This window comes from Giraffa tippelskirchi, chromosome 1 (assembly GCF_054371585.1).
Source record: "Giraffa tippelskirchi isolate mGirTip1 chromosome 1, T2T-mGirTip1v1.2.pri, whole genome shotgun sequence".
Classification (NCBI taxonomy): domain Eukaryota; kingdom Metazoa; phylum Chordata; class Mammalia; order Artiodactyla; family Giraffidae; genus Giraffa; species Giraffa tippelskirchi.
Window position 1 is genome coordinate 219884954 of NC_137275.1, and position 26315 is coordinate 219911268.

The window sequence follows — 26315 nt, forward strand, 5'->3', positions numbered from 1 at the left end:
CCAAAATCAGGGTCTTTTCAAATGAGTCAGTTCTTCGCATCAGGTGTCCAAAGTATTGGAGTTTCAGCTTTAGCATCAGTCCTTCCAATGAATATTCACGACTGATTTCCTTTAGGATTGACTAGTTGGATCTCCTTGCACTCCAAGGGACTCTCAAGAGTCTTCTCCAATACCACAGTTCAAAAGCATCAATTCTTTGGCGCTCAGCTTTCTTTATAGTCCAACTCTCATATCCACACATAACTACTAGAAAAACCATAGCTTTGACTAGACAGACCTTTGTTGGCGAAGTAACATCTCTGCTTTTTAATATGCTGTCTAGGTTGGTCATACCTTTTCTTCCAAGGAACAAGCGTCTTTTAATTTCATGGTTGCAATCACCATCTGCAGTGATTTTGGAGCCCCCAAAAATAAAGTCTCTCACTCTTTCCATTGTTTCCTATCTATTTGCCATGAAGTGATGGGACTGGATGCCATGAGGGAATCCCTTAATTCATTATATGTTCAAAGACTCTATTTCCAAGGAAGGTCATACTTTGAGGTTTCAGGTAGTCATAAGTTCTGGGGGGACTCTGTTCAACCAAGTGCAACCCCTCCTTTTATTTCTGCAGGAACACTTCATAGGAGATCTGCAAAATAGCCCTACAGCTGACTTCTCTGGGCTGGGACCCTTCCTCAGTGTATCCACAGCCCCTGGGCCTTCCCATCAGAGCCTGATGTGAAGGGTCATTCAGTCTCCTCAGCCTCCCCACCACAACTGTGAGCCCTACGAGGGCAGAGGCCTTGTTTGGGTTGGTCAGCTCTCAATCCCAAGTGACTAGCTGAGTATCAGGCACACTGTACCAGAAAACCAACGATAGTTAGTCTATTAACACATGCAGGTCGAATCTAGAAAAATGGTACAGATGAACCTAGTTTCAGGGCAGGAATAGAGATACAGTAGTAGAGAACAGATGTTTGAGGGAAGGAGAGGGTGGGACGAATGGAGAGACTCGGTTTGAGATAAATACACTACCACGTGTACAATCGATAGCTAGTGGGAAACCGCTGTATAGCACACTGAGCTCGGCTCGGTGCTCTGTGATGACCTAGGGGGTGGGAGGGAGGGAGGTGCAAGAGGAAGGGGATGTATGTATATGTATAACTGATTCACTCCACTGTGGAGCAGGAATGAACACACTGTAAAGCCCTTATACACCACCAACAACAACAAAACTTTTAGAAAAGGCATGTTATGGCCACCTGACATGTATGTCCTTTTCTTGAGCGCTCTGCACAGCAGGGCTCAGATATTAAGAGGAGAAAAAGCTGCTTCTGGATGTTTCCAGAGTGAGCTGAACCCACGCTGCCCACTTGGGCCCAGGCATGCCCTACTCAGGGCCCCGTTCACCGGACCCCGGTGTGCGAGGACCCTGCCTTTACTGCCCCCCATGGCCTCCGGGTCTCTCCACTCGACCCAGCCTGCCCTCCAAGCCGTGCTCAGAGCGGGTACTGAAAACATAGGTTTAAATACATCCTGGGCTTCCTCAACAGCTCTTCCTGGCTCCTCACGGCCCACAGGACCGAGTCCAGCTCCTGCGCCCGGCATTCAAGGCCCAGCTCCCCAGCACGGCCTCAGCTCCCAGCCTCCGCACCCTCCACGGGTTCGCACGAGCCGTCTGTGCCCTGTCCCTCTGGAAGCCTGGCCGGCCTCCCATTCCTGGATGAAATTCTGACGCAGTTTGAGGAAAGAACAGCCTGCCTGAGAGTCCAGCAGGTCTTAGGAGCCTCGCTGTCTGTCGGCTGAAAAACAGCGTTATTTTTCCTCTACGAGTCTCTCTTGGCTTGGGCCTCCCGCCTGTATTTGCTTCTGGCCCGAGGACAGCTCCTTCCCTCTCTGGGGCCCCGACTGAGCACTTTGGAGAGGTTAGTGTGACCTGATGCTGGATGGAATTGAGTCTCAGGCAGCTAGGCTGCTGGTCCCCCGAGTGAGCACCCCACTCAGCCCACCCCCTGACCACTAGGACAGGGCACCACAGCCACCGCAGAGCAAGGTCACGTTCCATCTGGGTGTAGGGACATCCGAGGTCCCTGGCCCCTGCTGACAACCTCCGGCTCCTTTGGCCACACTCAACTGACTGTCCACCCCGTCTCATATAATAGGCCTGGACCCTTGTTCTTAGGCTGGGGTGGGAAGGGCTAGAGGCGAAGGTAGGGAGCAAACACACAAGGATGTGGAAGAAGAGAGACTGGGAGTGGGGGGCAAGCGAGACAGATGACTAAAAAGTGAAAAGTCCGACTCTTTGCGACCCCATGGACTGTAGCCCACCAGGCTCCTCCATCCATGGAATTCTCTAGGGCCTGAGTCCTGGAGTGGGTTGCCATTTCCTTCTCCAGGGGATCTTCCTGACCCAGGGATTGAACCCAGGTCTCCCGCATTGCGGGCAGACGCTTTACCGTCTGAGCCACCAGGGAAGCCCAAGGAGCCACCTAAAACCAAAGGGCATTTCCAGCAGGGACCAGGGTAAAATTAAAAGCTGAGCGCCGCAGAATTGATGCTTTTGAACTGTGGTGTTGGAGAAGACTCTTGAGAGTTTCTTGGACTGCAAGGGGATCCAATCAATCCATCCTAAAAGAGATCAATCCTGGGTGTTCATTGGAAGGTCTGATGTTGAAGCTGAAGCTCCAATACTTTGGCCACCTCATGAGAAGGGTTGACTCATTGGAAAAGACCCTAATGCTGGGTAGGATTGGGGGCGGGAGGAGAAGGGGACGACAGAGGATGAGATGGTTGGATGGCATCACCGACTCGATGAACATGGGTTTGGGTAGACTCCGGGCGTTGGTGATGGACAGAGAGGCCTGGCGTGCTGCAATTCATGGGGTCGCAGAGAGTCGGACACGACTGAGCGACTGAACTGAACTGAGTGAAAGGAGAGAGGAGAGCAAGGATGGGAATGGGAGCAAAGAGAGGGAAAGGCGAGTCAGACAGAAACAAGAAGAAAGGGTCACAAAATGTGTGGGGAGTTGGGGGGGTGATGGAAGAACAGGAGGGGACTCAGAGGAGAAAGGGAAAGATGAAGGAAATAAAGCATGAAGGAAGAGAGGAAGGAAGAGAGGAAGGAAGGAGGTAGGGGGAGAAAGAGAGGGCTGAAGAGAAAAAAAAAGAGAGAAACTGAGAAAGTTTCACAGTGGGAGGAAACAGCCAGCAAAGAGCGCGGCAGGAACCGTCAGGCCCATCCTGGCTCTGTCCCTGCTGTGTCCTGGATCAACCTCGGCCTCAGCCTCGGCTCTCAGAGGCGGCCGCCCAGGCCCTGGTCAGCATGGGGGTTTCCTCTGTATACATCTCCTTCCCCCTAGGAGCTGAGAGTCCGCTGAGAAGCTGGCCCAGCCATGCCGAGATGGGAGCATGAAGCTGGAAGAGGGAAGATGCACAGAGCCTTGAGCCGGATGAAGCTCTTCAACCCGGACTCCAACCCCTCCCTCTCTGATCACCGAGGGCTGGAGTCCACATCCTGGGCTCTGTTATCTCCCAGCCTCCGAACTCATCTGAACTCATAAAACATTCTTTGGGGTGGTGGTGCCACCCCACCCCTCTCCCACGAATGGAGAAACTCAGGCTTCCGAAGGGGAAATGCCATGTCGTCCGAGGCTTTGGAGCATCCTAGGGCCAGACGCAGGATGACCCACAAGCCCCCTGCTTCCTATCCTCTGGGCAAGCACTTATGAAAGCCAGACCTGAAGGGCTCCTGATGACTTTCATACATTTTCCAGTAAATTCTGTGCTGCTTCTTGGCACAAAGAGAGGAAATGAGGAGGGCAGGGTAGGAATGTAAATAAAAGGAAACTTCGGGATTCCATCTAATATGTAATTATAGTATCCATGGCAGTGGCCCTGGATGCTTCTTCGAGGTGCTGCCCAGGCTGTGCCCGAGCAAGGGGTGGGGGGTGTCCTGGAGGTGATGGGGATCCCAGCATGCTCCACCCAAGGCTTTGGGCCCCTGGGCTTTTGGAACAGTATTTGGGGGCAGGGAGCCTGGACTTGTTTGCAGAAACAAGTGGCCATCTGGGGGCATCGGGAAACAACTCAGCCCATGCGAGCTGGAGGTCCTGAGCACCTCAAAACTGGCATTGGGACCGCATCCCCAGGAGGAGCAGGGATCTTCACAGACTTGGGGCTCAACTGTTTGTGTGGCATCACCAGGACTGAAGTCTGGGATTCAGGGGGAGCCATGAAGCTTCTGGTGGCAGGACTCAAAATCTGTTTCCCATAGTGTTTCCAACTCATCTGAGTAGGGAGCTCTGTATAAAAGATCCTAATCCTTTGGCCACCTGACGCAAAGAGCCAACTCATTGGAAAAGACCCTGATGCTGGGAAAGATTGAAGGCAGGAGGAGAAGGGGACGACAGAGGATGAGATGGTTGAATGGAATCACTGACTCAATGGACTTGGGATTATGCACTCAGGGAGATAGGATCTAGTGCAGTAATTTCAAATTGAACCTCTGGAAATAAATTGGCTAAATTCAAATCTTATCTTCTCCTTTTACTAGCCTTGAGGCTCTGGTCAACTTATCTAACCTCTCCATGACTTAACTGCCTAATCTGTTGCATAAGAGTAACAGTCACTATCTTAGAGAGTTGGTCTGAGGATTAAGTTAGATAAGATTTAAGATGGTTTTTCTCCAGGAGTCATGTATGGATGTGAGAGTTGTACCATAAAGAAGGATGAGTGCTGAAGAATTGATGCTTTCAAACTGTGGTGCTAGAGAAGACTCTTGAGAGTCCCTTGGACACCAAGGAAATCAAATCAGTCAATCCTAAAGGAAATCAACCCTGAATATTCATTGGAAGGATTGATGATGGAACTCCAATAGTTTGGCCACCTAATGTGAAGAGCTGACTCATTAGAAAAGACCCTGATGCTGGGAAAGATTGAAGGCGGGAAGAGAAGGGGGCAACAGAGGATGAGATGATCGGATGGCATCACTGACTCAATGGATCCGAGTTTAGGCAAACTCCAGGAGATGGTGAAGAACAGGGAAGCCTGGTGTGCTGCAGCCCTTGGGGTTGCAAAGAGTCAGACGTGACTTAGCAACTGAACAACAACAACAAGGAGATAGATAGGCAGGCAGCTACAGACACATAGAAACCTTGAGACAGATACAGAGATATGGTACCAGATCGCAGCCTGACACACAGGGGATGTTTTCTGAATATTTGGTGAGAAAGGAAGTGAAGATGAGAAGTCAGTATCTCCCAATTTCTGCATTGACTTCAGCATTTTTCCAAAATCATTCAACAACTATTTACTGGATTCTTTACTGGCATCAGACACTGTTCTAGGCACCAGAGACATAGGATGACGAAGGCAAACACAGACCCAACCATACACAGTGGATGGTCTAGTGTAAAAAGGCAACAGAGAAGTAATAGTGAAAGTGTTAGTCCCTCAGTCGTGTCTGACTCTTTGTGACCTCATGGACTGTAGCCCACCAGGCTCCTCTGTCCATGAAATTTTCCAGGCAAGAATACTGGAATGGGTTGCCATTCCCTTCTCCAGGGGATCTTTCCAACCCAGGGATGGAAACCAGGTCCCCCGAATTGTAGGCAGATTCTTTACCATTTGAGCCACCAGGGAAACCCAACAGATAAGTAAATTAGATGCTAAATTACTATTCCTCTATTAAGTGGCATGGCTTTGTGTGTCTGTGAGTATGGTGGGTGTGATCTATTGCAGACAATGTGGTCAAAGAAGCCCTCTCTAAGAAGATGACATCTGATCACAGACCTGAAGGGGCAGAGCCAGAGGTCATGGGAAGAGCCAGGAGAAGGCCCTCCTGGGGAAAGAACAGTAGAAGCAAAGACCTTAAGGAAGGTACATTCTAGCAATGTCTGCGGAGTGATGAGCAAAGGAATCAAGGTGAGATGAAGGATTGACTCACTCTCCTACTGGAATGTTGTGAACACAGTGGTCAACATAGTGACCCCAGGCATGACAGCTTAGGTAGAGTCGTGTAATAACAAAGAGTAATAACAGAGGTCACCCTCTCATCAGTTATGAAGCGCTGACAGTGAGCTGGACACTATCTCGTGCTCTTTACGTGTTTTGGTTCATTGAAGCCTTGTGATCCTATGAAATAGTTCCTATTAGTAAGATTATGCCATTGTACAGATGACAAAACTGAAACTCGAGTTAAGAAATTTGCCCAGGGCCACAAGGTGTAGGTACTGGAAGTGAAGTAAAAGTCGCTCAGTCGTGCCCGACTCTTTGTGACCCCATGGGGATGCTCCAGGCCAGAATATTGGAGTGGGTAGCCTTTCCCTTCTCCAGGGGATCTTCCCAACCCAGGGATCGAACCCAGGTCTCCTGCGTTGCAGGCAGATTCTTTACTAGCTGAGCCACAGGGAAGCCCACAGGTACTGGAACCAAGGTACAAATTTACCTCTGTCTGAGTTCAAAGACCTGAACTAAAAATATGTATGTGTGGCAGGATGTGGGGAGGGATGTACCTTCAAAACATTTATTGCCCTGCCCTTTGCTGCTTTTTTGACAAGGTGATCATGGTAAATTCTTATGTTCACACGTCTTAGGACAAAGTCAAGGCACTTTCTCGTACACTATCCAGTTTGCTCTTTGCAACGACTTGGAAAGGTATAATTATCTCCATTTCATGGATGGATCAATTGGCTCCATTTTCCAGATGAGAAAGCTGAGGTGTGAAGTATCTTTCCTGAAAATTGGGGTATTCTTGTCTCCAGTGTTCTTTCCATTGCAAATGTTTGCTTGTGGTTAGAAGGTCCTCCTCCACTATCCCTACCAGGTACTTCTGAGAATTCGATGTGTGTGAGCAGACAAGGACAAGGTCAAGAACAGCATGTGAGGGGAGGGGGAGGATCAGCTTGGGTATGACTCTCAGCTCTGTCTCTTCTCATGTGACTCTGGACAAAATGTTTAGTCCTTTAAATCCCAGTTTCCCCATCTGTGAAACGAGATATGATGACGATGATGCAGATCTATAGGGTTATGGTGAGGATGGAATGAGTCAGCACATGGAACAGCCTTGGCCTGGTTCCTGACACAGAGTGAGTGCCCAATACATGCTTATTATTGCTTCACTCCCGTTATCCAGGAGGCCCTGGGGCCTCTGAGAACTGGGCCTTTGGTCTGGAGTCTCCACCGCTGCCTCGGTGTGCAAGTCATAGAGCCCACGGAGTTTAACCTTTCCATTTCACAGATGAGAATATCAAGGCCAGAGGTGGGGTAGGAACTTGGGAGAACTCCCAGGTCTTGCCAGAAGCAAGTATGGGAACTGCTCCCAGTCTGACTCCTGACCTCAGGCTCTTCCCTCGCCCTGAGCCTCTGGTCCCCCTGTGGGCATGGGAACGGGGTTGCAGGACCCAGGCTCCCCTGGCATTCCTCTCACAGAGCTGAGGCCCAGGAGGGGAGGGCAGGCCTGCGGCAAGCCTCCGAATGTGTGGAGATGAGCCCCCACCCCAGGAATTAGGCCTGGCTGCTGCTGTGTGTTTGCTCAGGACCCTTTGGCAGTCATCCACGCTCAGAGAAAGGCAAGGCGGCCAAAACAAGACAGAGGCTAATTACCTCGGATAATAGGAAATTGGGGAGCGGTGACAAAAAGGGTGTCTAGGCCTCCGGCCAGGCGAGGGCAGAAGCGATGGATGCAGCCTGGCCTGACCCTTCTACCTTGAGCGGGGATCCCTGCTCAGGGTCACCCTCAGACTCCCACAACCCAAAGGCGCAGGAGCTGGTCACACAGTCAGAACTTCCGGGGACCCGCTCCCTCTGCTGCTCTTTGTTTGTTTTCATTCAGAAGTAAAACAAATGAAACAAACAAGGAAATTCCATTTAAACAGGCCCGAGTGCTGATGTTTCTGTTTGGTTATACCAGGGTGAGCTCAGGACGAGAAAAAGAATCAGACTTGACTTTCACTCCTACAATTGGTCTCAACTCTGTGATGCTGTGTAAAGTTATGTGGATGGAGAGGCTGTGAAAGCAATTTGCCTTCCTAGGTGGGGTGGAGAGAAGGAGTGGGGATAAACTGGGGCCAGAGAGAGAGAGACAGGGAAGGATGAACCAAAACTCGAATAAGCAACAGGAATGAGCAACTGAGATACACATGTGTGTGAGTGCCTGACTCTTTGTGACCTAATGGACTGTAGCCCCCTAGGCTCCTCTGTCCATGGGATTCTCCAGGCAAGGATACTGGAGTGGGTTGCCAGACCTCCCCCAGGGATCTTCGGATTCAGGGATCGAACCCACGTCTCGTATATCTCCTGCACTGGCAGGTGGGTACTTTACCACTAGCCCCACTTGGGAAACCTGACACATACAGAGAAACGCAGACTAAGAGAATAACACAGAGAAAGGCAGAGAAGGGATGACTGCAGAATGGCAGACAGAGACAGTAAGCTATGTGGGAAATATTCACACAAGAGAGAATAAAAAGCCAGGAGAGATGGACAGAGGGCAGAAAGGTATGGTAGGGTACAACAAAAGTGAGAAGGTAAGAAAAGTTGGAAGAGCAAGAGCCCAGGAGGAGAGAGAGAATGAGAAAAAATCCCCATGGCAGAAGGATGCATACCAAGAAATCTCTAGCTGAGGTGGGTCTAATGCATCTTCATTTTGAAGATGCTGAACTTGTGAAACAAGGAGAGGATGTTAACATCCCGCCCAAGGTCCCAGAGACAGAAGTGGCAGTAGTGGGGTATGAACCCAGACTTTTTGACTGAGAGACCATGCCTCTATGTCTAAGCACTCGAACCTTTCCATCACGTCTTCTGGCAGCCATGGATGGAGGGTTTGATGTCTACCTGTGCTTAATTAAAATCAGGAGTCTGGACTCATGTTCTCTTTCCAGCCTACTTCTCTGAAAATGACCCTAGATGCTCATTCTTCTCAGGACCAGTGGGACTCCTAGCCTGCCTCTTAGAGAATAGCTCTTCCCAGATTATCCTGGGGAAAAGAGAGACCCTGAAAACCAGCAACTGAGTCAAAGAGAATGAAAGAGGAAGAAGAAACTAACATTTCCTGCAGACCTCCCCCACATGCTGTGCATTCTGGGAAACCCCATTCGTGGAGTTTCTTCATGTTCTTCCCTACAAGTCTATGAGATCAGAAGATTCCCGGCCCCCTTTCCTAGAGGGAGGGACTGTTGCCGAGAGCAGTAACCCAGGGCCTTCCCCAGGGCAGGCCGGGGTACGGGGCAGCAGCAGGATGTATACCCAGCTCTGCTTATCCCCGAAGCCTGAGCTCTTTCCACAGCCACACGTGGCCTTTTTGGCACAAGAGGAAGAAAACTCATTTTGGCAAGCAATGAGCAAGCAGAAAATGCAAAACCCCAAGAACTGACACTGGAACTCTTTTAAAACTGGAGACTTGAGTCAGTCAGACTTCAGGGGAGGAGAGCCGCCAGTGGGATGAGAGACGGGTCCAAACAACATGCTGGCTCCTTGTCAGAGCGGCCTGCACCCCAGGCTGGTTAATAAAATCAATTTCAGAAAGAAAATAAAGAAGTGTTCAGCATTAGGGATGACAGGCTCATGATGAGCACATTTCCAGGACAGCAGAAGAAAGGATGCTCCTGCTTTGAGAGGTGGGAGGGAGGTGGGGGGGTGTCGGTCAGGAGGAATGGAAGAGGCGAGGGAAGGTACTCATCACTCCCAGAGGATGGCAGCTTATGTGTCAGCTATCGGGGTTAATTGCTCTCGGGGTTCCATAAAACATTTCCTTACTCGACATAATGGGCCTGTAGGACTCCAGCCTGGGTAATGCTGAGTCCCCACAATGTCACCCAGAGACAGGGTCACTACTCACGTCTCAGCAGACAGGAACCACCTGCCAGGGCCCCGTCCCTCTCTGCTACATCTTCTCTCCCAGCAGGTGGAGAATGGAGGGGGAGGGAGCTGAAATTCATTCCTCCTATAGCAGGGGCAGCAAGCGCAATAGTAACAACAGCTAACAGTCCTCACGCTCCTACTGGGGGCTTGTGACGAAGTGAAGAATTTTGGGGCGTTATTAGCTCATCAAATCCTCCCGGGTTCCCAGAGAACCAGACACCGTATTGTCTGATTTACACACCGAGGGAAACAAGCTGGAAGGCTGAGAAGTTCACTCAATGCCAAACAGCTGAGGAAGTGCAGGGTGGAGGTCTGTCTGCCTCCAGTCTATGCCCTCAATAAGGGATGGAGGACCCAGAAGTCAGACAGCAGGAACTCTTTCCAAAATGCTGCTTTCTTCATATGATCATAGCCTTTAGAGTTGAAGAGGATCATAAAGCTCTTAATCTCGTCGCACACTTGCATTTCACAGATGCAGTGACCCTAAAGCTCAAGGGATCAGCGTCAGAGTTTACTGATTAAGAGGCTGTAGACTCACCCTCCAAAGACCTAAACACCAAGTCATTGCTGAAGGCCTGAGGTTAACACTACCCACATGTCCCACTGAAAGATGCCTATAGCCTATTGTACTTATTCCATTCCTAGAGTTCTTGCTGTCCCTGACTGATTCTGCCTTTCTGTATAAAATAAAACCTGGGCCCTAACATCTATGACACAGTCATTGGCAGAACCTAGATCAGAAGCCCTGATTTCCATCTCATGGTGATATTCCTGAGTCTGGTGCATGAACACATTGAGTGTTACAATGAGCCTGAATATGGTAAGAGCTGAAAAGAGCCCAATGGTCTTCAAAAAAGTCACTGTCTTCCACAGAAAATAGGGATGGGATACGTTTTGGAGACGAGGAGGAGTCACTCAGTCCACCAGGGAAGCCCTTTGGAGATGGGGAGCATTTACAGATTGCAGAGGGGCTACCCTGGTGGCTCAGATGGTAAATGATCTGCCTGCAATGCAGGAGACCTGGGTTCGATCCCTGCTTCATCCTTCCTTTCGAGTCGGGAAGATCCCCTGGAGAAGGAAATAGCAGCCCACTCCAGTGTTCTTGCCTGGAAAATCCCATGGACAGAGGAGCCTGGCAGACTACAGTCCACGGGTTTACAGAGTTGGACATGACTGAGCGACTAACACATACCCACACAATATTTACTGAGCACATACTTAGACACCCTGCCAAGGTGTTCCTTATTTAATTCTCATGCAAATCTACAACCTGAGTTTTATTATTTCTGCTTTACTGAGGCTCACAGAGGCAAAGTGACTTAAGGCCACACAACTAAAAACATCAAACCCATATTTGAATCCATGGTCTGTGGTCTTTCATACTACCATTAGGTTTTAAGTTATCTGAGGATAGAGATTTTGTCTTAGGCACATTTATACTTGCCTTGTAACAGTGCCAAGACATAGGAAATCTTTAGACAGGTCTATTGAATAAGTAAATGAGTATAAGTGAGTAAATAAAAGTGTGAATGAATTAAAGGATGAATAAATAAGTGAGAGAATGATGGAGTATAAGAATGAATGAATAGATAGATGAATGGGATGGATGGATGGATGGATGGTTGGATGGATGGTTGGATGGGTAAAGAAAAGAAGAGAGGGGGAGATAGATGGAGAGATAAACAGTGGATAGATGGATGGATAAGCAAATGGATCAATGAATAAAAGAAAAAATCAGTGAGCTGAATAATTAATTGATCAACAGTGCCTACTTAGTCAACAATTTCAGCTTTCTAGATGAGAGAATGAGGTGGCTTACAGTTTCATAACCAGAGAATGAAGACAGCTGTTCTCTAGAACTCTATGTCACAGCTCTGTGGCCGCATCTGAATGAGGAACCACTCACCGAGCTGGGAAGCAGAGACTGTGAGCCCCCTTCCCCTCCGAGACGAGTCTCAGATGAGTCAACGTTTGCATCTCCAGACACTGGGATGCAATGACTCTATGCAATACTCTCTGAAACAGTTATAATGGTACTATTACTAAGGGTCTGGATGGATCTAATAGTGAAAAAGTATATGTATATCCTACATATGTATATAGACTTTAGATATGCCTAGCTACCATCTTTCAGAGGAGATACCACAAAATCGAGAAAAGAACACCACGCAGAGATTCCTGTCTCTGCCCTCCTTGCAGACTTGCCACGTTCCCTTTCTGGCCTGCTGTTTCTTCCTCAGTAGGAGGAAGCCAGTCCTCTGAGTGACTGGCTTCCTAGGGCCCTTTAGCACTAGCAGTGTATGATTCTGTGACTCACTGTGGTGATATTTCTAAATCTTAGCATATCAAGGTGCACACACAGACTGGTCTATAAAACATTTGGCTGGCCTGGACAGATTACTCATGCCTTGCTCCCAGACTACTTAAACTTGTCCTGTCTGCTTCATGCTCCCCACACACAGAGTATGTCTTACTTGTAGAGACCGTCGGGCTCCAGACACTTGAAGATGACGGAGTAGATGCTGACCTCAGGGGCCTCTCCGTGGCTCCGACCAGCCGCTACACAAGATGTGCCCAGGCCAGAGAGCAAGTCGTCGGCAAAACTCAGGAATTCTCCTGGAGGGAGACAAAGAAAGATGAGCTCCCCACCTCAGGCCTTGGTGAGCAGACATTCTTGCTGTTGTCCAAACCCATCCAACGTCTGGATACCATTATTAAGAGGATTAATGGACAGAACAAGCACAGGATATGAAAATGACACAGATCAGGATCTACTCCTGATGACTCTTTGCTTAAATTTCTGTCTGCATTTTCTCAAGTGTGACGTGAGATACTAATACCTACCTTTATAAGATTGTAGCAAAGCTCAAATGAGATATATTACTGTGCAATAAAAATGCATGACAAGGCAACAGGAGGACAGTGCTCTCTGTCTAGAGTAACTTATTTTGGCCTTGTCACTGCCATTTACTTCCTCTCCACTTCTTCAGCAAGCTTCTTGGGAATTGCAGTTTCCTTCCTCACGTGATGAAGGTGTCGGACTAGGATGTCAAACAGGTCTCATGTCACATGGTCACTGTTACACGTCGGTACTGGCTTCATGGTATGTTATACTGAGGTGGACTGAGACTGTCACAGCTAACAGGGAAAGAGCTCCGTGACTGATTAGTGATGAAGCTCACGAGACAGGAAGGGACAGTAGATGAGCAAGTGTCTTGGACCCCGTGATTTCTACACGTCGGTCTAGCCATTGGATTTTAGGAGGCTGCTGAAGTTTACTAGAAATAGGGTTAATCACGAAGATGAGATGGGCTTTCCTGGTGGCTCAGTGGTAAAGAATCCACCTGCCAGTGAAGGGGACACAGCTTTGACCCCTAGTCTGGGAAGAGCCCATTGCCCTATAAAAACTAAGTACGTGCACCACAACTATTGAGCCTGCGGTTGAGAGCTCAAGAGCAGCAATTACTGAGCCCACGAGCCACGACTACTTTCCAGCCCAGCATCTAGAGCCCATGCTCCACAGCAAGAAGACACCACAGCGAGAAGCCCACGCACCACAACAAAAAGTAGACCCTGCTCTCCACAACTAAAGAATGCCCACATGCAGCAGTGAAGACCCAGCACAGTCAATGAATATTAAAACTTTAAAAAAAAGTGAGCAAATAAGTCTTTTTTAAAAATAAAAGAAGATACGATGAAGACTAGAAAGAATAACTAAACATCTGAAATCTTGGGATCTAGGCTTAGTCTTGTTAAGAACTTGCTGTATAACTTTGGACAACTAAATTCCCATCTCTGTACTCTAGTTTTCTCCTCTGAAAAGTGAAGGTACTACAGTCACTGTCTGGAGTTCTAAAAACATAAAATAAAAACAGCTATGCACGAAGACTAAGTTATAAGGATAAACACTGTGGTACTACTTACACTAGCAAGAATTTAAAAACAGCTAAATATTTAATGATATCAAGACAGTAATATTAATTATAGGTCAATGATGCAATGAAATATTTTATAGTCATCAAAAATAACATTGAGGAAAACAAAGTTATTTGAAAGGCTATCCATAGCATAGTAAGTTAAAAAAAAAAAAAACAGTTTACACTATTATAGAATAATTTAATTTTTGGTGGAAATTTTACGTGTATATCTATCTAGAAAAAGGAATAAGATACAGCAAATGCACAATATGACTTTGGAAAGTGAGATAATGGGTACTTTCTCTTTTAGTTTTGCTTATCTATCTTTTAAAAATTATCTACAATGGACATGTATTGCTTCTGCAACAAGAAAAAAATTATCAATGAAAATTATTTAAAAAATAAAGTAAATGAGTCAGACTAAACGGCCTCTAAGTCTTCCAGTTCTAAAACACGATGATTTTAGAAGCAAGTGAGGTACTATATATACTATGTGATATGAAATGATATGAGGCCTCCAAACTGCTGATTCCCTGTTCTTCTTCATGTGTGATATGGAGAGCTTTGCACTCTTTCCTCACTTCGATTCTCAGCAGTAAACAAGAGGAGGATGTCCGTTCAACTGTCTTCTCTCCATGTAGGATTAAGGATGATCCAGGATGGTAGAATCATCATGAAACAGTAACACTGGCTGTGTGTCTGGGAAGACACGGCACTTCTCTACCAGGGAACTGAGTGGACAGAATTTACAGATCACTTCCTTCACCTTCACTTACAAGTGAACCACGGGACATTCATCTGACTGAACTGTCTAGATGACCCTGGGATTCAAACAGGCAACAGTTCTAAAACATATTTGTCCCTATGGTACAGCAATGCACATCTGATGTGTAGTGTTTTTTGTTTTCTGCTTTTTACAAAGAAAAAAAGCAGACTTGATACATACACGCCAGAGCAAGTGTCTGACTCAGGCTGAAGTCAGTGACATACAAGTTCAGCTGCTGTTGCTAGACAGACTTGGGAGTGAATTTGAGTTCTAACAATTATTACAAGTCCCTTAACTTCTCAAGTCTCAGTTTGTCTTTCTGCAGCAAGGGGTCAATGACTCTTTTATGAGACTGGAATCTAGAAAGAAAGGCTGAGTCCAGGAAGAAAGTCTGTTTAGAATTAGAGGTTTTGCGCCACCCCCCCAAAAAAAAATTGAGGAGGTAATTGAAATTTTTTTTATCACCAATTGTGGCATCCCTATGTTTTCTGTAGGCCTCTTATATCAAGCTTCTTCCATAATAAAATCATAATCCAAAGATGTTTTCCAACTGGTACCAAAGCAGAATGATATATGGGGTGAAAAATAAAGGAGGAAAAACAGGGGACTATTCACTGGATGGAGTGAGGGCTTTGTTTCTCTTGGTTTTTCAGGATTCCAAGTTTGGCTGCTTGCATTTGTTTTTTTTGAGCTTGAATCCATGTCTGTCTGTTTTTCAATTTGCTTCCAGATAGCCATTGAAAGAGTTGGCCCTCAGTGAGGGAATTCAGTATGCTGTGGCCTGTATTAACTGTCTTCAAGCCAAAAGATGGTTGACATTCAATTTCAAATGGACAAAGTTTTCCAGATATTTCCATGCATTTCAGAATAACTTAGACCATGGATAAAAGCCCCATTGGTCAGTAAGTTCAGCACACAGTTCAGTTGATAGGTTTAGTTCAAGTAAAGAAATTGGATAATGTGGAGTAGATAACTAGTCATGTCAAACACATTATGATGATGCTTAGTGTTCAGTTCGGAGAAGGAAATGGCAACCCACTCCAGTGTTCTTGCCTGGAGAATCCCAGGGATGAGGGAGCCTGGTGGGCTGCCGTCTATGGGGTCGCACAGAGTCGGACACGACTGAAGCGACTTAACAGCAGCAGCAGCAGCAGTGTTCAGTTCTGTTTGGGACTCTATACACATAATAACCGTCCAAACAAAAACAGTTAGTATGAAGGAAACTGATATTTTCATACCAGCTTATGTTTTTCCCATTTAATTCTCACAACATTCAGCCTTAAGTTAAATTAGTATCTCTGTGATAAAGCTAAAGTTAAGCTCACAAATTTAGGAAGAGACAGAGCTAGGATTTGAACCCATATCCTCCTAATTCCAAAGCCATTCTTTGATGCTATGCTGCCTCCTAGAGAAAGTTCAAAAATCCGATAGTGTTAGAAAGGGAGCTTTCTCAATTCCTTTCAAATTGCGATTGAATTCGTGCCACTCTCTTAGCTCTACAGGCTTGGGGAATGAAACAATAAAAGAAATGGTCCCTGAGCTTCCACAGCTGTAATCTGACAACAGGAAGGGTTGTTAAGTACGAGAACAGACCCATAGAGTAAACTGTGAGATTGCTTGCTTTGGCACTCTATTCCAGAAGGTTTAAATGCAACCTAGAAGGAGACAGGTGAAGCAGCGAGCCCTCTCTGTCCTTCCTCTCCCAGTGGGGGCGGGGGTGGTAAGAAAGGCCTGGGGGCTTCTCTGAGTACAAAGGTGAATTTGTGCAATTCAACATATGCCTTGTGGTATCACTGGTATACACATTCCATGTCTGGCAGTGGTATAATTGAATGAACGGCAATAAAGTGCAGTGGTTAAGAGGTTGGGCTCTGCATTTACACTGCCTGGGGCTAAATCCTGGTACATCCCCACTTACAGTTTGCTTTGGACAGGTTCCTTGACTCTCTACATCTATTTTTATCATATGTTAAATGGGTAGAATAATGCTATCTAATTTAACAGCATTATTGTAAATATCATATAAAATATTATATATGTATACCATTTACAAACCAATTAGCACAATGTCTGGCATACAGTGAGAGCTCTAAACAGAAATCAGCTATGAGAATCATTTTTGTTATTATTGCTGTTGTCATCACAATAGAGGAGGGATATAGGGACCGTCAGGGATTATTTTATCCAGCCTGCTCCTCTTCCAGGTGACAGAACTGAAGCCCAGGCAAAGAAAGTGGCCATGTCCACGGCCACACACAAAGTGGGAGGCAGCCCTAGAACAAGCTTGACCTCTCAGCTCCTACAGCCTATGAGACAATTCCTGCCAGCGAGCATATGAGATAAAATCACTGAGAACTGAAGAGCTTCCAAAGCTGCTCAAGGAGCCTGAGCTCCTCAATTTGTGACCCGCTTTAATCAACACGCATGTGAACCACATGTATTGGGCATTTACTATGTGCCGGGCACTTTACATGGCACACAACTCCACCCTGCCGTCTTCTTACACTTGAAATCTCTGAAGACGATAGAAAGCCCAGGAAAGACAGAAGGCATTCCATAGATTTTACATATGTAATATAGGCCCACAGTGGTTTGTGAATTAGGACATCTAGACCTCCAGGCAATAAGAAGAAACAGTGAATGTGGTGGGGGCTGAAGTCAGTCTCCTCTATACCCACCCCAAACTTCAACCAGATCAACTCCAGTTTGGTCTATCTTATTGACTAATGGCCCATGTTTTATTTAGGTTGGGAGTAAAGACTGTTTTTTAAAAATCTTGGCTTAAAAGTTTTATTGCTTAAAATGTTTGAATCTTAAAACCTTGCCACATTCCCTGATAGACATTCAGAGGCTCAGGAATGTTATTAATACACCCCCATTCGAAGATTTGCAGCTACTTTCACGCAGAGTCCAGAACCCAAATCCAGCTCTTCTGCTTCTGAGCACTGTGCACCTTCCACCAGGACACTGCCTGGGCTACCTCTGTCCCCTCTTTCCTAGTATGTTGTCACAGCCACATGGCAGAAGCCTTCTCGACCCAGGCTGCTACTGCCACCTGGCCCGTGCCTGTCCTAAACTACTCTAACATTCTTTTTCTGTTTTCCTTTCCTTGAAAACAGATAGGGAGTTGGGAGTCGCTGAACAGGAATGTGCCTGTTCCCCATTATGGCCCTTCTGGGGCTGTAACCTGAGTGGGCTCGGGCCAGACCCCCACACATTTCTTGATCCACTCAGGCTCGAGCCTTGCTCTCATTACCATCTGCAGAAAAGGTCAATCATGATTTTGCTGAAGCTTCAGAACCAACCCAGCAAAGCACAGAGCGATTTTCTGAAGGCCCCACGTCCTCTGCCTCAGTGCTCGCTCTCCCTCCCCTTTCATCACTGCCTCGGTCGGTCCGCTTCCTCTTGGTTTGCCCTCTCCTTCTCCTCCCTCCCTCTCTCCCCTCTCTCGCTTCTGATTGAGTTGAGGTCACAGTTAAAGCCGGCCATGAGAGCAAATTGAAAACAGGTTGGGAGAAAAGCAGCAAAGAAATTCCAAGAAGGAAGGGGCTGGAGCAGTGAGTTATTTAGCCCAGGTGGGAAGAAAGGTCCCTGCTCTGAATGCCACGCTCTTTTCAGGAAACGCCGAGGGGATTTAGAGGCCACCCTGGGCCTGGCCTCTCTCTAACCCGCAGATTCTCTTCACTTCAGTGCCCAGGGAGCAGCAGGGCTCTGCGTCTCCCCCACCTTTCCTTTACTTGGGCAAATGTAGAAGCTCACTCTGAGACCTTGTCGGTGACAAAATGCATCTTCGAGGGCCTCACACCATTCAGCTGCAGTTGGTTTGTTTCTTCCAAAACCTAATGTTGCTTTAAATCAGAAGAACTGGTTGTGGGATGCTCTCACCTTTGCTGTCATAGCTGTATGAGCTAGGAAAAAGAGATGGGGTTTGGAGGGACAGACGAGACCTGCTTTGGAAGCCAGGCTCCACCACTAATGAACTACATTATCTAGGGATGGATGATTAAATGCTCCAAGACAACTTCTTCATCTGGAAAGTAGATGATCATCAGAGAATCAGCAAGGAATAAATGAGGTAATATATGCAGTGTACCTGCTACATGAATGGTTTACCAATGTTAGAGCTCCCTCCCCAATGCTACCTCATCCTCATTGTATCTCATCAATTTGCCAGATGACAAACTCTTTAGTGGTCAGATGCAGCTGCTTTCAGATATATTACATAATACCTAATTCCCTATCACCTATCCCCCTCCCTTTTTTTTCCTGTAAAATGAAGTAATTTTAACAAGGACAGAAGGTAGGCAGTCAAAGAGGCAAGGAAAGAGAAGATGTTTCTTTAGCTCTTGTCATATGACATCGACAGTGCTAGACAGTTTTACATAATTGTCTTGATTAAACATTCAGAACAACCCCAGCTTGATTAATATTTAATACTTTGGTCACCTGATGCGAAGAACTGACTCATTGGAAAAGACCCTGATGCTGGGAGAGATTGAAGGCAGGAGGAGAAGGGGATGACAGAGGATGAGATGGTTGGATGGCATCACTGACTCAATGGACATGAGTTTGAGCAAGCTCCGGGAGCTGGTGATGGACAGGGAGGCCTGGTGTGCTGCAGTCCATGGTCACAAAGAGTCAGACATCACTGAGCGACTGAACTGAAATGAACTGATTAATATTCAGTAAAACCTAATGAATTAGGTTAATTGGGCATTTACAAATGAAGGAACAGGTTCCAAGAAGGTTGAACGCCTTGCCTAACAAGATCCATCTGGGAACGGTAGAGAAAAGGCCAGAACCAGGACATTTCCCATCCAAAGTCTGTGTTTTTCCTAGTATGTATTTGCCTACGGACGGCAAGATGCTTCTGATGGGAGCTGTGTTTTGCTCACCTCTGTGTTGCCAGTACCCAGCGCAGGGCTGGCCATGTAAGTCTTTGTGGAATTCTATGAAACCAAACTCCAGTGGCTGAAGCCTGGATCCAGACACATCTCCCTAACACTATCACTTGTCATCAGAACTTTCTTTTGGGAAACCAGGCTGCCTCCTGTGTGATATCTTTCAGGACGGCACAGGATTTCCACGTTGAGAGAAAGTGAAAATCACTCAGTCGTGTCCAACTCTTTGCAACCCCATGGACTATACAGTCCATGGAATTCTCTAGGCCAGAATAGTGGAGTGGGTAGCCTTTCCCTTCAGAGAAGGCAATGGCAACCCACTCCAGTACTTTTGCCTGGAAAATCTCATGGATGGAGGAGCCTGGTAGGCTGCAGTCTATGGGGTCACTAAGAGTCAGACACGACAGAGCAATTTCACTTTCACTTTTCACTTTCATGCATTGGAGAAGGAAATGGCAACCCACTCCAGTGTTCTTGCCTGGAGAATCCCAGGGATGGAGGAGCCTGGTGGGCTGCCATCTATGGGGTCGCACAGAGTCAGACACGACTGAAGCGACTTAGCAGCAGCAGCAGCCTCTCCCTTCTCCAGGGGATCTTCCCAATCCAGGATCCAACCCAGGTCTCCTGCACTGCAGGCAGATTCTTTACCAGCTGAGCCACCAGGGAAGCCCAAGAATACTGGAGTGAGTAACCTATCCCTTCTCCAGTGGATCTGCCTGACCTAGGAATCGAACTGGGGTCTCCTGCATTGCAGGTGGATTCTTTACCAATTGAGCTATAGAGAAGCCCACAGGAGAGAAGGGACTGCAAAAAAAATATAAGGGCTCTGAAAAAAGTAATGGTGGTCTATCCAATATCTACTGAGAGCCCCTATATGCCTGGTGTTGTGCTAAGGGACTTCTGGCTCACCCTCATGAGGCTTCCTGGGTGGTGCGGTGGTAAAAGAATCCACTTGCCAATGCAGGAGACGCAGGTTCAATCCCTGAGTCAGGAAGATGCCCTGGAGAAAGAAATGGTAACCCAATCCAGTATTCTTGCCTGGAGAACCCAATGGACAGAGGATTCTGGCGGGCTACAGTCCATGGGGTCACAGAGAGTCAGGCACGACTGAGCACACACACATGCCTCCTTGAGGCAGGAGGTACATGCACACTCCGGGCCCCCACCCCCGCTAAGCAGTTTGAGTTTATTTGCTGTGGACAGAAACTCCAAAATATCAATAGCAGGGCAATTTGAAAGAGGAGACTGGGCGCTGCTCAGATAAAGGATAAGAGACAAATATTTCTCATTCTCAAAATCAGGGAAACTTTCCTGACTAGAAAGCTCGTCAGAGGTCAAAAGGGGAGTGAAAGTGAAGTCGCTCAGTCATGTCCGACTCTTTGCAACCCCGTGGACTGTAGCCTACCAGGCCTCTCTGTCCGTGGGATTTTCCAGGCAAGAATACTGGAGTGGGTTGCCATAGCCTTCTCCGGGGAATCTTCCTGACTGAGGGATCAAACCCGGGTCTCCCACATTGCAGGCAGATGCTTTACCCTCTGAGCCACCAGGGAAACCCCAAAAGGGGAGTGATGCCAAGCTACCCATAGGCCTCTCTGCTGGGATCCCCCTTGGCTGAGAGATGCTCACACACACTTGGGAAGACCCTGAGATATACCAAATACGGTCTTGGAACCAGGGAAATCCAAATGATTGGCCAAAGGCAAACCCAGAAGAAATGCCCCATGAAAGTGATTTAAACTAACACAAGGGCATGACTCTCTGGGTCTGCCCATGTGCCTATCCACACATACTGTACTCTTTTCCCTCCTAATAAACACTTGACTTGTTTCATTACTTTCTGTCTTTGTGGGAATTCTTTCCTGCAAAGCCAAAGGGTCAGGGTCTTGTCACTGACCACTGGTCTAGTGGCTAGGATTCAGTAGTCTCACGGACTTGGCCTGTCCCCAATCTCTGGCAGGGAACCGAAACCCTGCTTCAAGCCACTGTGAGCCAAGGCCACCCAAGATTACTCATACCAGCCCTGAAGTGGACATCTGCAGGCTTGACCTGCTCTAAAACCTGCCTCCTGCTACTTAGAGCATGCTGGCTTTCCACTGGGGAGCCAGCTCTCCCCTGATTTTAGTCTATATGATTTAGGTGGAACCCCCCCACCCTCCAGAGATGGGCATGTGATCACCGGCATGATAGTCCATGTTGGAGACCAGCAAGAGGTGAAAAGTGACCCAGGCCTGATCTATCAGACTAACTCCTGGGACAGAGACCAAGTCCTGATGACATCATTGGAAGTCTTGGATCAGCTGTGTCTGCAGTTAGATATACCCTTGAATATTTCAAATGTATGACTCAGTATTTTCCCTTTTCTGCCAAAGCCAGTTTCTACTTGTTTTCTGTTACTTGCAACCAGGAGTCCTACCAGATACAAATCCTATGAGGTAAACTTTATGATTGCCATTTTATAAATGAGGGAAAAAAAAGTGTTCACAGGTCTTAAGCAAGTTGCCCAAGGTCACACTCCATCTAAATAACAAGGCTGGGCTTCAAATCCAGAGCTGTCAGACGCCAAAACCTGAGCCTTTCCCATCATAAAATACTGTTAGGGCAGAGCAGACAAAGATTCTATTATTCACCAAATCACTGAGTATTTCCAATGTCCTGTTTCCTCTCACCCTATCTTCTGACCTCACTGCCTGTTCTCCTTCCTCACTCACTCACTCCAGCCAGGCTGGCATCTCTCCCCCTCCTCCGCCCCGAGAATACAGAGCATGCTCCTAACACACGGCCTTTGCGCCTGTGGTCTCCATGGCTTGAGAGTTCTTCCCCATGTCTTTGCATGGCTCACTCCCTCTTCTCACTCAGATGGGGGCTGCTTAAACGTCACTTCCTCAGAAAGGCCTTCTTCAGCTACTCAATCTAAGTTAATTACTCTCTAGCCCCTATTTGCGGAGAAGGCAATGGCACCCCATTCCAGTACTCTTGCCTGGAAAATCCCATGGACAGAGGAGCCTGGTAGGCTACAGTCCATGGGGTCGCTAAGAGTCGGATGACTGGGCGACTTCACTTTCACTTTTCTTTTTTATGCACTGGAGAAGGAAACGGCAACCCACTCCAGTGTTCTTACCTGAAGAATCCCAGGGACGGCGGAGCCTGGTGGGCTGCCATCTATAGGGTCACACAGAGTCGGACACGACTGAAGCGACTTAGCAGCAGCAGCAGCAGCCCCTTTTTGACTTCACATACTGATGAATTACTATACTGCCTGTACCCCCGTGTAAGTCCCACGATAAAGAGACTGTTCACTTAGCAAGGTGTCTACACATAGCACGTTCTCCATAAATAGTTGTCTAGGGAGTGACTGTATTTATGGTGTGCTGTAAACAGAGCTGGGCTTCCCAGGTGGTGCTTAGTGGTATAGACTCCCCCTGCCAGTGCAGGAGATGTAAGGGATGCAGGTTTGAGCCCTGAGTTGGGAAGATCCCCTGGAGAAGGGCATGGCAACCCACTCCAGTATTGTTGCCTGCAGAATCCCATGGACAGAAGAACCTGATGGGGTCACAAAGAGTTGGACACGACTGAGGCAACTTAGCACACACGCATGTAAACCAAGCTGATGGCTGTGAGCACAACATGAAGAAGGCTTGCGTTCCTCGGGGAGCAGAGCCTAAGTGAAGGGCTTGGGTGCAGATGCTGTATCTGGGAGGTGACTCCAAGAAAACAGGCATGGGGAACAGGAAGGATGAGACAGGGAAGAGGGACAGTCAATACCGAGGGGCATCACTAAGTTTGTTATTGTGAGTGATGGGGGCTTGCTTCCAAAGGGACCCTTGAGGAGTGAAGGGAGGGATGCTCCCGGAACTGTTTGGCTAAAAGTTGGGGGACTGGAACCCATACCTCCCGATTTCTGACAGCCATTGGTGGAGAGCCTCCCCAGGGGGAGTCAGTTTCCCCACACTTTTTTTTACTGTGGCCTGCTCCCAGGCCTAGGGAGCTCAGTCTCGTACGAGCCATGGAACAGAAAGGGCAAGTGGGCATTTGAGGAAGCTGGCAGCACAAGGTGAGCCTGGGTGTGCACCGCAGCTGCAGCTGAAATAACCCTGGGCCGAGAGGCTCTATCACGGCCCTGGCGGCATCTGCTGTAAAGAACCAGTCTCTGCCTTTGAGGAACTGACAGAAAGAGCAACAGACGAGCCTGCGTCATCGAGGTCCAGGACAGACTTGACAGGTCCACTGGTGAGACAGCTCACAGTCAGTTACCGAATGCCCACCCCATGCCAGGGAGAGGGCTACGCACTGTGGGCACGGTCCTGAGCCACTTGGGCGAAGCCCCTCCCTGGAGTGCTCACAGCTTCACAAGGCAGGATGGCGAGGACTGCTTTCGTGAGCAACCTTCCAGACAGTCTTACAACCTAATATTACTACGGAATTTAATAATATTAAACTCAGCATTAACGTGCGCTTGGCTAACAGAGCCTGTCCTTTTCTATACTTGGATTAATTAGGGCCGTAAAAGCCCTCGTCATCCCCACCATCCCGAGGACCAGTGATGCTAATCCATTTGGCTGGATGCGCTATTGCTAACATGTGTGAGGAGAGCCCGTCTGGGGAGCAGACTGCAGGGGAGGGCGGTGAAAGCAGAGCCCCTCACCATCTCTCCTGGAGGACCACAGTGTGTGCTCACTGCCGTCACGGCATCCACTGAGTGCTTTCTTCTCTTCCTTCCCTTTTTTAAATCGCATTCCTAAACGTTGCACTATTGTGAAGTGGAAAGAACCCCACGGTACAAAATGTGCTTCTCATCAGACTCTCAGTGTCTCGAACACTTCCAAATGTCTCCGGTCTTCATTCAGCGTCTCCCTCTCTGGGCAGCAAGGCAGAAAGCTTGCGTGCTGACGGTGGGCCCGATCAGCCCCTCTGACCACAGATGTGATGAAACGGCATACAATCTGGCAGAGCTGGGCTACTATTCACATTTGGTCAAGAGAAGGAGAGAGGCTCAGAGATTGGGGCACGTTGCCCAACCACACAGCTACTACGCTGCGAGGCTGGGACTTGAACCCGGGCTGATCCAATTCCAGAGCCTGTGGTTTTTCCACCACAACATGCCCTTCCTAATTGTTCTGTCTCCGTGGGCCTCAGTCTCCGTGTCTCTACAGGAGGATGTCAGTATCTACCCTGCAAAGGGCTCAGTAGGAGTGAATTCCATAAAAAAATGCAGTCCATAAAAAAATATAGAAGTGCCTTAAAATTTGCAAAGAGCGACGCATCCGTAAAAGCATGCTGTTTGGGGAAATCCACAGAGTGTCAGGTAAGATGATAAAAATGCCAGGGGTGTGCTTCTGGAGTCAGAGAAGGGGAGAAGAGATCATCCTTTGGCAGGTAGTAAGGTATATCGGTGTTAAGTCCCCAGGACACACCAGGGCACACAAACCGTGATGGCAAAGGACCTTCATCCACCTGGAAACATACCTGCTGGTGACACAGGAAAGGAGACAAAGTTGGGGATAGAGGATGCTCTAGAGCAGGGAAGCCTAGGCTTAACTTCCTGGGCCTAGAGCTTCCAGAATCTTCTCAGCTCTAGAGATCTGGCTTCTCTTCCTTCATTTCAGCTGAAGTTCCACATCCCCAGATCCCTCAGTGCCACTCTCGCTAAAAAACCATACAGCCTACTCTTGGTCACCCCTCCGCACAGAACTTGTGACTTTTTTTTTCCGAGTGCTGGGGACAGCCTGTAGTTACTATAGTTGTTTGTCTACCTCTTTATTTTCATCTGATTACTCAAATGTTAGTTCCATGAGTTCAGGAGCCTTGTCCATCGTGTTATATCTTGTTTATAGTCTCTCCAGTGGCTGGCAGAGTGTGGGGGACACAGCAGTCATTCATCAACGATCCACTGACTGAATGGAGGTGGGTAAGGCTGGTGGCTTCCCTTGTAGCTCAGTCGGTAGAGAATCTGCCTGCAATGCAGCAGACACGGGTTCGATTCCTGGGTTGGGAAGATCCCCTGGAGACGGAAATGGCAACCCACTCCAGTATCTTTGCCTGGAGAATCCCATGGACAGAGGAACCTGGAGGGCTATAGTCCATGGGGTCGCAAGAGTCGGACATGGCTTAGCAACTAAACCACCACCACCACCAAGGCTGGGGAGGTAAGCAGCTGATGACACAGCCATTTGTAAACATGCTGAGATAACTTGTTTCCGCTGCTCCCCAGCATCTTTCTGGAAGATTTCCATGGTTGCTCCCCTGGGTTTCCCTGGCACCCTTGTCTCCCACCATTGTGGTCTTTAACCCACTGTCCTGTGGTCACCTCCTCAGTGCCTCTTGCCCCTGTGGGCTAGGAGGACCTATGGAAAAGGATCTAGCCTCTTATTCACCATCTCAGCCCTGTAACGGGTGTGCAGAATAAGCAAGTTGATAAACAAGCAGGACTTCCTTCCCAGCTGGAAGGAGGTCCACAACAGGAACAGTGGGTTACGGCTTCCTTGTACAGCAAGCTTTGTTTGTTGTACACATGTGTACAACATAATGATTCAATATTTGTATATATTATAAAGTGATCACCACAAGAAGTCTAGCTAACGTTCATGATCACATATAGTTAATTTTTTTTTTCTTACCACATGACCCAGCAGTCCCACTGATGGGCATACATCCGGAGAAAACCATGATTCAAAAAGACACAAGCATCCCCAATGTTCATAGCAGCACTATTTACAATAACCAGGACACAGAAACAACCTAAATATCCATCGACAGATGAATGAATAAAGATGTGATACATACACACAATGGAATATTGCTTGGGCAGCAATCTTTGAATTGTGCCAGAAAGAGCCATCCCACGAGGCCAGCAGATCTTGTGTGAAAAAGCACTGAATCCAGAGTTGGGGGAAACG

At 47.7% G+C, this 26315-nt stretch overlaps 1 protein-coding gene across 3 annotated transcripts in view; it reads right to left on the reverse strand.

Moving 5' to 3' along the window:
• The window catches only part of ASTN2 (astrotactin 2), a 989820-nt gene that overhangs the window by 46494 nt on the left and 917011 nt on the right, over nucleotides 1-26315 (reverse strand). For all 3 annotated transcript variants that reach the window (XM_081575818.1, XM_081575813.1, XM_081575806.1), the window contains one exon: nucleotides 12313-12454. In XM_081575818.1, the coding sequence (XP_081431944.1) occupies nucleotides 12313-12454 (142 nt within the window). The remainder of the gene's footprint in view (nucleotides 1-12312; nucleotides 12455-26315) is intronic.